The following is a 13894-nucleotide window of genomic DNA, read 5'->3' on the forward strand; positions in this document are numbered from 1 at the left end:
AATGGAGTCTGAGGTCAGTCTGGACAACTTAGACCTGTCTCAAAATTAAGAATGAGAAAAGGGCTGAAGATCCCAGTCAATGGTAGAGCATTTGTCTATCATGAGTGAGGTCTGGGTCCAGTTTCTAGTACATTAAAAAAAATCCTGACAGATTCTGCTGACCTGAAAGACGGAAGGGTTGTAAAGACAAACAGAGATGAGGTATGTGACCCAAACCAAAGCAAAACAAAAACATGCATAACCATATATGAGGTCACATGCTTGTCATCCCAGCAGTCAGAAAACGAAGGCAAAATTACTGAAAGTTCAAGCCCAGCCTCGGCTACATAGTAAGACTGTCTCCAAACCAAAAATAACCCCCCCATCTCTCCCCTTCCTCCCCAGCCCCAGGAGGATGAGAGGGCTCAGTGAGTTAAGGCATCTCTTGCTACTGAACAGCATGATAACCTAATTGCAGTCCCTGGAACTGGCATGGTAGAAGGAGAAATTTGACTCCATGAACTTGGTCCCTGACCCCCACATGCATGCCATGGCAAGTAAATGGATATGCATGCATGTAGCACACACTAAATACGAGGGTTTTTTTTTTAATGAATACTAGACAAATGTTAACTAATTAGACTACTCAAATAGGCCAGGTATGGTGATGTACCCCTGTAACCCAGCACCTGGGAGATGAAATTAGGGAGGTCAGAAATTCAGAGCCAGCCTCAAATATAAGTAGCTGGAGGCACTGACTGGGGGGGGGGAGAACAGAAATTTAATTAAATATAAAGTGATCTCCCACACCAGAGTGGCACAACACCATTATTGAGAGATACTGACCATTCCTCTCACCTCTGGGCTGCAGAGCCAACCCCACCAAGCACTCTGGTGAGGAAAGCCTGTTCCCAATCTCACAGCCAGCTCAGCCTCCCAGGATGAGGACCGTGAGAGCTGGGCTCTCTGCCCTGCGGCTGACCTCCAGCTGCTGCAGAGGCTACCTTTGAGGGGTTTCTCACTGACTGAGAGGAAGGGACTATAAAATATCCTACCGGAGCTGTGCACACGATGCTGGATACTGGTCAAGAGGCAGGAAACCAAATGCCCACTTGGGAATTTTCTTCTTCCTTGCTTTCTTCTTTGTCTAATTAAGCAATCAGTCAGGAAACCATTGCTAAACAGTCCGAGAAGCTGGAGAGAAGGACAGAGACGTCAACATGGACACTGGAAAACATCATTCTCAGCCACACTCTTACCCTCATCCTAAATAACCACACAACCTTGAAGAAGGCATTTAATCTGCCAAGGCCTCAGCTTCCTCGCCTTGGAAAAGTATGTCCAGGTAGTTTACTGGTCCCATGCTTTTCCAGGGAGGTCCCCATCATACTATCAAGGAGACACCACCACCTATCTATATAGGCAGGGAAGTGCTAGGGGAGACAGAGATCTCTGTGGGTCATAGGGCCAAGAAATATAAAGCCAAATCTACAACCTGGTCTACAGAGTGAGTTCCAGGACAGCCAGGGATACACAGAGAAAGCCTGTCTCAAAAAACCAAACAAACAAGCTAAAAAGAGTGTGGAGAATACAATTTCATATATAACAAATTTTGTTCAAGAAACAGCTGGAACAGGACATGGTAACTCAAACCTACAATCTCAGCCCTTGGGAGTCAGGAGGATTGTGAGTTCAGGGTTAGCCTGGGCTACACAGCAACCCCAAATCAAAAGGAAGAAAAGCAAGGAAAAGTAAGAAAGAGGGTAGAGGCTGGAGAGAGGGTTCAGGAGCTTAGGGCATTTGCTGTTCTTGCAGAGGGCCCATTCCCAGCACCCACACGGTGGCTCGTACCATTCGTAACTCCAGTTCCAGGGAAACCTACACCAAGCATCACGTGGTGCACATATGAACATGTAGGCAAAATACTCTCACACACAAAGTAAAATAAGTAAAAAAGAGGTGGAGTCAGCAAGCAGGAAGACAGGTAGGCCTCCTCTGGGTGATAATACATTGCTCTGACCGGCTCAATTTAGAATTAGGACTGAGTGTACACACAGGATCTTATTTCAACACCCTTGGCTCTCCAACCCTCAACTAAGAAAGGCCCTGCTAACATTCCAAAAGGTGAAAGACTGACTTGGCCAGCCATGGTGAACAGTCCAGTCCCATCCTCCGTTTACTCTCACAGGGGAGGGGGGCGTGGCCAGCCAGCCAGCTGTCCCTGCCCAGGCCAGCAGAGGAAGAAGCATGGGGCTGGTGCTGCTGGCTAGTCACAGCAGTGAGCAGGAAAATCAGGTGTCATTACACACACACACATACACACACACACACACACACACACACACACACACAAACCCTCCCTTTCCTAGCTCCAACAGATGCCTTGACAAAGCTGACTCCTGGGGGCAGGGCTAGAAGAAAGGATTCCTCAAATCATGGCCCAGAAATCTGGACTCTTTAAAAGAATTGGGAAGGGGACCTGCTATAGGCCCCCACTGTGATTCATTTGTAAATTATGATTTTCTGCACTAAAATGTTTGTTTCTGGGGAAAAAAAACTGGGAAGGAAGCAAGAATTGAAATGAAAGAACATTTATAAAACCATCCCTACCAGGCAAAGGTCCCCTCTAGTTCTGAGGTCCGATGTCAGACTTACCAGTGCAGGCAAACAAGAGTGTCAATCAACCTTGATCTGCATTTGGTCCTCTGCGGCCAATCTGGGGACCTGGGCTTCCAGCTCAAGCTCTTCTCTACCACTCAAAGAGCCATTTCCCTGGCCTCCTCAGGTGGCAGCTGGCGGCAGAGAATGTCACCCAAAGTCCCTTTGTACCTGTTTGCAAGATTTGATTGCTAAATTTCTGGGTGTTTTCCCAGCTGGCTGTCAAGCATAGCCATTACCAAATCAAAGTTATATCAATGAATAGCCAACTGAATTCTATTAAGAACAAAAGTCAATACACCTCCTACATAGCAGCTGTTCAAAGTTGACCGGCCAGTGGCTATCTGTGTGGCCAAGCCTGTATTTCCAGTTTGGACACTCCCACCTCACCTCCAGAGTGGTCAATCAGTCCACACTCTGACCCTCTGGGCACATTAGTTGAATGCTTACTAGGCTTACCCACATCAAAATCCAACTGGTTTATTTACCTCAAATCTAGCTGCTTCCCTCCTCCCCCCTTCTCTCCTTCCCTTCAGGTTAGTGTTTGTTTTTGAGACAAAGCATTTCTACGTAGCCCAGGCTGGCCTCCACTTGCCATCCTCCAGCCTCATCCTCCCTGGCACAGGGATTACAGGCATGTACCACCACACCTCTCAACCTGCTTCAAATGCAGTTTCCACAAGCCCCGGTAAACATACACATGTTCAGATCATAAACCTTAGAGGTGTCTGGTCTGTTGGAAAATACTAGTATCGACCTTCAGATTATATTTGAGGGCAGCTATAGGCCCCTGTCACCAAGCCTGATAACCTGAGTTCAACTCACAGGATGAAAGGAGAGATCCAACTCCAGTACTTGTCCTTTGACCTCGACATGTGTGCACACGTATGCGCACACAATCACAATGAAAGTTACAGAGGTTTGGAGCACAGTGTTCCTCACCGTCTTCATCTGTCCTGCTATCACCTCTGTCTGCATTACTACGGAAGGCCCTTCCTGCCTCCTACCGCCTCCTCCGGCCCCTGCAGAGGTGAGTCTGCCCAGGGGCCACACTGACCCTCCCAGGGTTCCTATCATGCCAGTTCTCTGGTCACAGGTCTGTCTGGAAGGTGACACACTCTAGCTCCTCACTATCACTTCTTTGACTATCCTGCCCATCCTCCTGCCTCAGGGACTTTGTGCTGGCTCTTGTCTCTGTCTGACCTACTCCCCACAAGTGCCCACATGGTGCACTCCTTACTAACTTCAGGAAGACCATTTGCTCAGTCGGGCTCTCTCAGAGCACCCCACAAAACCCTAGAGCTGCCACTCCACTCCATACCTCCTGCCACCCTACTTCTCTGTAGTTCCTCCTCCTCCTCCTCCCTGCCTCCCTCCCTGCCTCCTTTCCTTCCTTCCGGTTTCATGTAGCCCAGGCTGCCCTCAAACTTGCTATGAGGATGACCTTGAATTTCCCCAAAATTATTTTATGTGTGTGTGTGTTTTGTATGTTTGTGTGCCACACACATGCCTAGGGCCCACAGAGGCCAGAACAGGGCTTGGAGTGCTCTGGAATGGGAGTTACAGACAGGTGTGAGCTGCCATGTGGGTGCTGGGAAACTGAACCCAGGTCCTCTGGGAGAGCAGCCAGTGCTCTTAACTGCTGAGCCATCTCTCCTCCCCTATGAACTTCTGCCCCCACCCCCCCACCCCCGTCTCCTGAATGCTAGGGTGACAGGCATGTGTCACCATGTTTAGTTTTATGCAGTGTTGGATGTATAGCATATTCTAGGCCAACACTCCACCAGCTGAGCTACATCCCCAGCCCTATGTCTCTAACACTTTCTAGGACCCTGTGTGATGATTACATGGAGCTTGCTTACTGCCTGCCACTCTTTCTCCCAAGAAATCAAGTCCAGCCTGAACAGGGAGAGGTGTGTTCATTTCACTGCAGGATCTCCAGCATCCCAAACGGGGCCAAGTAGTCAGCAAGCTCCCCAGTGATGTCTGCTAAACAAATACCATTTGCACAGGATCACTGTAACCTCATGGACAAGATGCCTAGGACGGAATGACCGCATGAACACAAGACATCGTTAACGCCACTTCCGGCACTGTGACACCGCAACCACCAGCGGCTGCTGCTTGCTTATACCAAGACTATCAGTAGTGTGAGCTATTTATGGTGCACATGCCACGTACCGAATGTGAGGCCTAGTGCGTGACAAGCGACAGACTCTCACTCCTCCCAGTTCTGTGAGGTAGGTACTATCATCAACCATTTGTGTAGCAGAGAACGAGGACACAGATAGGTCACCTACCTTGCTGAAGGTCAGACAACTCAGAGGTGACAGAAGTACTAAGCTCCAATGTTGCTATCAAATGTGTGGGAAGACGGCTCGGCAATCCAGAGCACTTGCTACTCTTGCAGAGGACTCAGGTTCAGTTCCCAGCACCGACACAATGGCTTGTAACTACCTGTAACTGCTGTCCCAGAGGACCCAGCAACCTCTTTTGGTCTCTGCAGGCAGTGTACACATGTGGTGCTCATACATACATGCAGACAAAAACTCATACACAGAAATAAAATTAAAAATAAAAATAAATAAACCTTTAAAAAAAAGAGAGAGAGCGAGAAGAAAGAAAATGTGTGGTCACATCCCTGAACACGGCAGACAGCGTGGTGCAGCGTCACTGGTTTTCCTGACAGCGATGGCTCACATAAGCCAGCTGGCCAGGCACTGCTCTAGGTTGCCACATTACCCCCAACACTAATGGCCTCTCACTGGTCTCTGCTAAGGCCCCATATCCACTTGCCTAATAGTGACTTGTATCCCTCCTTCTGATATTAAGACAGAGAGTCGTATCTTAGTAAAAACTGAAAGGCTCTGTGGGCTAAGACACTGAGTATACAATCTGGAATTCAACTCTGTACCTCTCTGCAGCTGCTATTTAACCTCTGTTCCTCAACTACAGAACAGAAAAGCAAGTCCATTATAAGTACACACGAAGACGATCCGTGTAAGGCACTTTAGCGCAATGCTTGGCAAGCCGTAGGCTCTCATGAAATGCTAGCTTCTACCACTGAACATCAGCATCATGAAGGCACTTCCCACAATGCCTCAAATACAATTAACCATCTTGCTACAGGAAAACTGCAAGGCACAACTCACAAGAGCTCAGCTGGCTCCTCTGATCACTCTGGAACAGAGCTGCAGGGCTGGGATGGCCCCTTCTTAGATCTTGAGAAATCTACCATCTGGCCAGAAGAAGAATATGAGAGCTGGGTTATGTCTGTAACCCCCTAACTCAAGAAGCTGAGAGAGAAGGATTGAGAGCTTGAGACCAGCCTGGGATACAAAACAAGACCTTGTCCCAAAAAAACCACAGCAGGGCTGGAGATGACTCAGCAGTTACGGGTGCCTGCTGCTCTTGCAGAGGACCTAAGTTCAATTCCCACCGCAGCTCACAACCATCTGTAACTCCAGCCCTCGCCTGTCCTCCAAGGTTTCCAGGCACACATGTGGTACACAGACATGCTCCGAGATAAAACACCCAACCACACAAATAAAATAAATAAGTAATATGAAAACAAAACAAATGGGGTTGGGTAGGGGAGGGCTAGAGAATTATTTGCTGTTCTTGTAGAGACCTAGGTTCAGTTCCTAGCACCAACGTGGCAGCTCGCGGTAACTCCAGCTCCATGGACTCCAACTCCCTCTCCCATTCTCCACAGGCATGCACGCACGTCCACACACACATACAAATAAAATAAATGGGGCTGGACAGATGGCTCAGTGGTGGACTCGGGTTTGATTCCCCACATCCACACGGCAGCTCATAACCATCTATAACTCCAGTTCCAGGAGCGCTCAAACCCTCTTCTAGACGCAGTGAACACTGCACACACTGCATACTTACATGCAGGCAAAATACTCAGACACACATTTTTTAATCTTTAAAAAATAATACATTATTTGAAAAGAAATATAAACTGGAATGTAGCTCACAGGTTTGGGGCATGTCCTAGGTGGGGAAAAAAATGACACCAAAGAGCAGAAAAAGGAAGGCTGTTAGTGTGTGGCCCTACCTCTGGCTTCATTCTTGATTATTTTCCCTGGCTATTAAATGGGGATAAACAACCTCATTTTAATAGCTGGCCAGAAGAAAGCAGATCAGGGAACAAAACATACTTTGTGAGGACATGATGTAAGAGGTCTTCCTGACTTTACAAACCAGGACAGCTGCTCTAGCAGATCTGGAGGACTGGGCCACAGATGCTAAAGCAATCTTCATAAGTCTCCTTTTCCGTTTTATTTGGAGAAAAGAGTGTGGCTAGGTAGCCCAGGTTGGCCTGGCTCAATATTCTTCTGCTTCAGGCTCAGAAATGCTGGGAAAATGGGTGGGCCCTACCAGCCCATCTTTCCTTTCCTTTTTAAATGGTCCCTAATCTACCCAAACAGCCAATAGTAATCTGTTGTTCTCTGTTAAATCGTCTTGTATTTAAAAAAAAAAAAAAAAAAAAAAAAAAAAAAGTTGTTGTTAAATCCAAAACCCTTTTAAAATGAGCTGTGCTCAAGTCAAACACAACATTTTTTAAAGGTAGGGTCTCAGTGTGTGACTAGCCTCGAGTGCTCAGAGATCTTCCTGCCTCTGCCTCCTGATTCTGCTCCTCTCCCTCCAAATGCTGGGATTAAAGGTGTACACCACTACGACCCTCTTAAACAGGCACTTTTCTGTGATGTGTTCCCAAAATACAGATTAGCCTCATCAACTCAAAAGAGTCGGTCTGCTATGCTTCCCGGCAGAGACTATAGGGGTCCTGGCTTTCCAACTGGTTACTTTTCAAGGGCCATGAAGGAAGGGGTGAACTGCCTACTAAATCAGCTCTATGGAACTTTCAGTTCTTTGCTTCCGGCTAAGCATCCAGGGCTGGGAAAGCCGACTTTCAGAGGCTCCATGCCTCTGGAAAAGAATTTGCTGGGTCAATATGTAGAGAACGCTCATGCGACAGCAGCTGCCAAAGTTTAAGCATTGGGAAATCACCCGCTGCTCTCTGCGGCACGTTCCGGGAAGCCTAGGGACAAGGGCGCGCTGGGCCCCCAGGGCTGCCAGGGAAGGGGTCTGGCCGCCTCCTACTGGCCCGCCACCTAACTGCACCGCATCCCTAGGCCCTGCAGGGGTAGGGTGGGGTGGGGTGGGGTGGGGTGATGGTGCCTTTATTCCGCGGAAGGAGGGGCCTGCGGGTGGAGGATCGGTGACTAGGGCGAGCACCGTAGGACCCGAGCCACCCCTGTGGCCAGATGACTGGCGTGCCTTTGGATGCAAGAAGAGCGCAGCCCAGAGCAAGCAGGGGGGTGCAGCTTACTTCATCTCGCTCCTCCGGGAAGTGGCCCGGGCTGGCTAACAGGACAAGCGGCCGGGGCGTTGGGGGGACCTGGGACCCCCTGCCCGTGCTTCGTCTTCAGCAGGTGCGCGCTTCACGCGGGGCCGCGCCTCGGTGCTCCGAGAGCGCCCAGGCGCGAGGCCAAGTTCAGCCCGGGATGCCGCAGTATTTCAGGCTGCGTAGCGACAGGGCCCAGCGGGCAGGCCTCAGGCCACCGCGGCCCCGCGCTGCGCTCACCCGGGCGCCAGGAGCGCGCGCAGCGGAGCCTAGGGCGAAACGCGCGCGGAGGAGGCGGGGTCTCAGGCCTGGGCACGTCCCCTATCTCGCGGGCGCGGTGGCGGAGGCGGAGCCTCTGAGTGCTTCTTGGCGTCCTGCGGCTACCCTTGGCCTCTTCCCGGCCCTTGCACCCTTGTCTTTTCTCTTACCTGGGTCATACTGTCTGCGGCAGGGCTGCCCTGCTGCACGGAGACGCACATGTGCCCCTGAAGATGCTAGGGGTGGAGATAGTGGATGTGTCATTGAGAAGATTCAGAGGATGAGCAGTGTCTCTGGCTTGTCGTCTGGAACCTTCCCCAGGCCTCATGGTCCCCCATCTATAGAGTGAATAGCGTGGTCCACTAGGCATTCCCTTACCCAGAGGAGTGAGTTAAACGCTGGGAGTGCACACTCTTGCTACACCTTCGCCAATCAGCTCCAGATCTCTGACACTCCCTAATTTACAGAGTCCTGGGACTGTCTCTGTGTTCTTCTGTAAATGAAGGTAGTGAGAGTGTGGGCCAAAATTTAACTGTCAGTTAGATGCTGAGCGTTAGCTTGTGCCTATGTGGCTTTAAGTAAGACAGGAAAGAAAACGATGCTTTAGGTAGAGAGCAGCCAGTATTTAAAAGACAGCTCTTGGCTCCATCCCACCCCTATCCATTTTGATGCCCTGTTCTCAACCTCACACCCATTTTAATTCTAACGCTACAGTGTCCCCCATGACCCCTGACACCGAAGGTGAAGCTGCTTCTTCCAATGTGGCCCTTAATCTCCGCAGAACTCAGGCCATTTGGGGTGAAGGAAGGCAGGGATGGTGTGGCACTCAGGCCAGATGCCCTTGGCCACCTCCACAGCTCTGTTCCTTCTTCAGAGGCTCCTCCCAGACACCCCACTGACAGAAAGGCTGCATGGTCACCTCCGAGCCTGCCATGAACCAGTCATTTCTTTCACAATGGCTCTCCAAGTAGCACTAGCAGGGGGAGTTTGTCAGGACCAGCAGAACCAACAGGCATGATTACCACATGGGATGTTGGGCAAGAAGGTTCCAGGAAGGCTGGGGAGCTAAGGGAAGCTGGGGCCCACTGTCATCACTCCCAGGGCCACCGGGAGGCCTGAAGAAAAGACTGCTGATCTTCAGCAAGGATTGAGGTCACGTTGAGTGCAGTCTGAGGTGGGACATGGGGCAAAGTGCCAGGCCTCTGGGCCACCTCTAGAACTGGAAGTGAGGGTCTAAGGCAGGGGTCAGCCACACTGAACTCAGCTGATGTCAAGAGTCTTAGCCTAGAGCCCTCCCACATTCCCTAGTCCTGTGAGACACAACAGGACCAGGGAAGGGCCAGGTGGGAGTGGACAGGTATCCAGAGGTTGAGAAGAGCAGGGTGCTTCCCAGACCTCTATGTGCCCATCATAGAGTGTGTCATCTCTGGTTACTTTGAAGACATCTTTTAAAACATCCCCAAACCAATGTAGCTGTGACCAGCTTGATAAGGAACACTGGGGTGTCCCCTGTGTGGTGAGGACGGAGCTGGGGAAGGAATGGGCCTGTCATCATGTGTGCTCTGCTGGACCGCTGCTCCCACGTTGTTCTAAGTTGCTTTGTTTCCCACCTTCCTTTCTCATCTGTGTCTGTGTGTGCACACGTGTAGGTCAGGGCTCGTAGGGCACCTTCCTTTATCTTTCTACACTTTTTAAAAAAATATGTATTTATTTTATTTTACATGTATGACTCTTTTGCTTACATGTATTTATGTGCACCGTATGTGTACTTGGTGCTGGTAGATGTCAGAAGAGGGCATCAGATCCCAAGAATTTGGAGTTACAGATGGTTATAAGTCACCATGTGGGTGCTGGAAACTGAACTGGGTCTTCTGTGAGAGCTGCAGAGCTCTAACTGCCAGGCTGTCTCTCCAGGCTCCACCCCTTGTTTTTTTGAGTCAGGGTCTCTCACTGAACCTGGAGCTTGCTGATTAGGCCGTTCCATCTCCAGTGCTTGGATTTCAGGATATATTTCACTGTGCCCGGCTTTTTTATGTGGGTGCTCAGGATCCAAACCTAGATCCTCCCAGCTGCACAGCAGTCACTGTACCCACAGACTCATCTCTCACCTTCGCCTCAGTCTCCTCCTATCCTACCCTGTGCCTTCTGGTTTGATCCGAACAGTTTCTTGAGTTTCTCCAGAGAAACAATCCGGTTATATTAAACCCCAATAGTCTAGGTATAAGAGCACTGCCTCCCCCAAATCAGTCCCGGAAACCTTGTCTGTGCAGGCTGTGGGATTGGTTCCAGGACCTCTGCCTGCCCGGAATTTCTTATTTCTGTGCTAGCTGCTGCTACCCACTCCAAACGGTATCACACGATGTGTGCTCTCAGAGCTCCATGGAGGAAGGTAGGGCCGGGAGGAAAGTGCCTCTTGGGGGAAGGTGCTGTGATCAGATTGCATCCGGCTTGTCGGCTTGTCTTGCCCTGGGTAAGGAAGACAGCAGGGCTCCGTTTATGAGCACATTGGTGAGACTTTGCTTCCTAGTCATCACACAGCATTCTGGGTAAGCAGAAGTCAAGGTAACTCAGACTGCTCTGCAGACATGGAAAGTGAAACCCAGGGAGATGAATGACTCACAGAGATGTCTGCAGAGTTAGAAGGAAAATCACGTTTCTATTTTCAGGCACCAAGCCCCAGGACGGCTCTGCTTGCTGGCTCCTTGCTTCTCACAGGGGAGGGAGGGAACAGGTGTCCTGTGTTTTTCAGCCATGGGTAGACATTTTCATCCCCAGATGAGAAACCTCCAAATGACTCGTTATATTTTAAAGTAGTGATTATTTCATTCTCTTTTGCTGCCATAATAGGGTACCACCTCCAAAGAGCCTAGATCTGTCATCTCACTGGCTCTGGTCTGGCTGGGCTACAGGGTCAAGGCTGAGCTCCGGTGCAGAGAAGCCATTTTCTGGCTCTGTCTTGCTTCAACCATCTTCTTCTGCTCATGGCACAGCTCAGTGCCTGTGATCTAAGGAATTCCTAGTTTCCCTCTGGCTTTCACTGAGGACTGTTCTTAGCTTGGAAGTTCCTTGCCTGGGGCCCCTTATCTTCAAGGATGGAAAGTTAAGAGTTGAGAATTTCTCTTGCTCTTATCTGGGTGCAGTTTCTGACTCAGCCACGACAGGGGATTTGCTTTAAGAGCCTGTGATATTAGACTGGGGAGGGACACATGATAATTCCAAATGGTAATATTTCTCATTTTAGACTCCATATTGGTGGGGGGAGGGTTGGAACTCTGTGTAGACCAGGCTGGCCTTGAACTCACAGAGATCTGCCTGCCTCTGCCTCCTCGAGTAATAGGATTAAAGTTGTGTGCCACCATACCTGCTCCCAAATGATTTTTTAATTATTTAATTTATTAGTTTTATGTGCATGGGTGTTTTGCCTGTATGATGTCTGTGCACCACATGCATGCTTGGTGCCCTTAGAGGCTTTAAGAGGCAATCAGAGCCCCTAGGACTAGAGTTACAGATGGTTGTGAGCCGCCATGTGGTGTTGGGAATCAAACCTGGATTCTCTGAAAGAGCAGACAGTGCTCTTAACCACTGGGCCATCTCTCTAGTCCCCCTAAAGTCTTTGTTTTTTGTTTTGCGAGACAGGGTTTCTCTGTGTAGCTTTTAGAGCCTATCCTGGAATTCACTCTCGAACTCACAGAGATCTGCCTGCCTCTGCCTCCTGAGTGCTGGGATTAAAGGCATGTGCCATCACCATCAGGCCCCCAAAAGTATTTTTAAGATTATTTTTAATTATGTGTATATGTGTGTATATACATATGTGTACAAATGCCTGAAGAGGCTAGAAGAGAGCATAGGATCCTCTAGAACTGGAATTACAGGCTGTGTGGGCACCCAATCTGTGTGCTGGTATCTTAGTTAGGGTTTTTATTGCTGTGAAAGACACCATGACCATTGAAACTCTTAAAAGGAAAACATTTAATTGGGGTGGCTCACTTACAGTTTCAGAGGTTCAGTCCATTATCATCATGGCCAGAGGCATGGCCATGTGAAGGCAGATGTGGAGCTAGAGTAAGGGCTGAGAGCCCCTATATTTTGCAGGAAACAGGAAGTTGAGCAAAGGAAACCTCAAAGCCCATCCTCACAATGACACACACACCATTTTGGAAAACAGTGGAGTGGGTCTTCAAAGGTCAAACACAGAACTACCCTGTGACCTTGCTGTTCTGCCATGAGTATGCACACCCAAGAAAAGCAAAAGCTTGCATTCACATTAAAACATGCACACACATGTTCAAAATTGCATCATTTTCAAGAGCCAAAAAGTAGAAATAATCCAAATATCCATCTAACCATGATGGCATCAACAAAACAAGGCACACCCAAGCAATTAAACATTATTTATGGGGACTGAAGAAATGGTTCAGTGGTCAAGGGAGCTTGTACTCACTCCTGAAGTAGACTGGGGTTTGGTTCCCAGCTGTGGTGGTTTGAACGTAATTGGCCCCCATAATCTCTTAGGAAGTGGCACTATTAGGAAGTGTGGCTTTGTTGGAGTGGGTATGGCCTTGTTAGATGAAGTGTGTCACTGTGTGGGCGGGCTTTGAACCCTGCAATGCACCAACACTTGTGATTGTCTGGCTCCTGATGGCAGCCATTCTCAAGGCTGCAAAGGGGATCTGCTTGTCATTCTTATTTGCATTTTCTCTAGTGCCTAATGATGCTGATGACCAGCCTGTCTTATTTACCATCACTGTTTTCTGGGGAAATGTCTAGTTAGGAACTAGTTCTTTGCCCATTTTGGTCTTGTGTGTATCTGCGTGTGGGTACTTGAGGAGAAGCCATATGCTTTGGATCCCATGGAGCTAAAGTGACAGGTTGTTGTGAGCCATCTGGTGTGGGTGCCAGGAATGGAACTCAGGTCCTCTAGAAGAGCAGCATGCAACCTCAACTGCTGAGCCATCTCTCCAGCCCTAGTTCTCAAAATATTCTCAGTACAAATTCCTCATCAGGTAAGTTATTTGATTTTTGGTTTTTTTGTTTGTTTTTCTTGTTGTTGTTCGTTTTTTTGTTTTGTTTTGTTTTTTTGAGACCTGGTGTCTTGGTTTGCTTTCTATTGCTGTGATAAAGACCATGACCCAAAACATCTTTTGGAGGAGGATTATTTTAGCTTACATTTTCTAATCCAAGATTGAGAAAAGTTTGGCAGAAACTCAAAGCAGGAACCTGGAGGCAGGAACTGAATCGGGAACCATGAAGAAAAGCCTCTCACTGGCTTCTCCATGGCTTGCTCAGCTTGATTTTTTGTTTTATACAACCCAGGACAACCTGCCCAGAGACAGGATAACCTGCCCAGAGACAGCACCACCTACAGTGAACTGGGCCCTCCCATATCAATCATGAATCAAGAAAATGCCCTCACAGACTTGCCTACAGGCCAATAAGATGGAAGCATTTTTACATTTGAGGGTCCTTCTTTCTAAATGACTCTATCTTGTACCAAGTTGACCAAAAAAAAAAAAAAAAAAAAAAAAAAAAAAGGCAACCAGCACACAGGGCCTCATATAGCCAGGCTGGCCCCAACTTCACTATGTAGCTGAGGATGACTTTGAACTTCTGATCCTCCTGCCTCCATCTGTAGAATAC

At 48.8% G+C, this 13894-nt stretch overlaps 1 protein-coding gene across 3 annotated transcripts in view; it reads right to left on the reverse strand.

Annotated features, from left to right (window-relative positions):
- H6pd (hexose-6-phosphate dehydrogenase/glucose 1-dehydrogenase) overlaps positions 1-8292 on the reverse strand; it is a 29762-nt gene extending 21470 nt beyond the window's left edge. Inside the window, exons 1-3 of one of the 3 annotated variants that reach the window (XM_036177834.1) lie at positions 7985-8292; positions 2635-2808; positions 1035-1173 (exon numbers count right to left, since the gene is read on the reverse strand). Coding sequence is in view for 1 of the 3 variants with exons in the window: in XM_036177833.1 (XP_036033726.1) it covers positions 7985-7989 (5 nt within the window). In the remaining 2 variants the exon portion in view is untranslated. The remainder of the gene's footprint in view (positions 1-1034; positions 1174-2634; positions 2809-7984) is intronic. The other 2 variants (XM_036177835.1, XM_036177833.1) reach the window with 2 other exon arrangements.
- Positions 8293-13894: the final 5602 nt, after the last annotated feature.

Source organism: Onychomys torridus, chromosome 2 (assembly GCF_903995425.1).
Source record: "Onychomys torridus chromosome 2, mOncTor1.1, whole genome shotgun sequence".
Classification (NCBI taxonomy): Eukaryota; Metazoa; Chordata; class Mammalia; order Rodentia; family Cricetidae; genus Onychomys; species Onychomys torridus.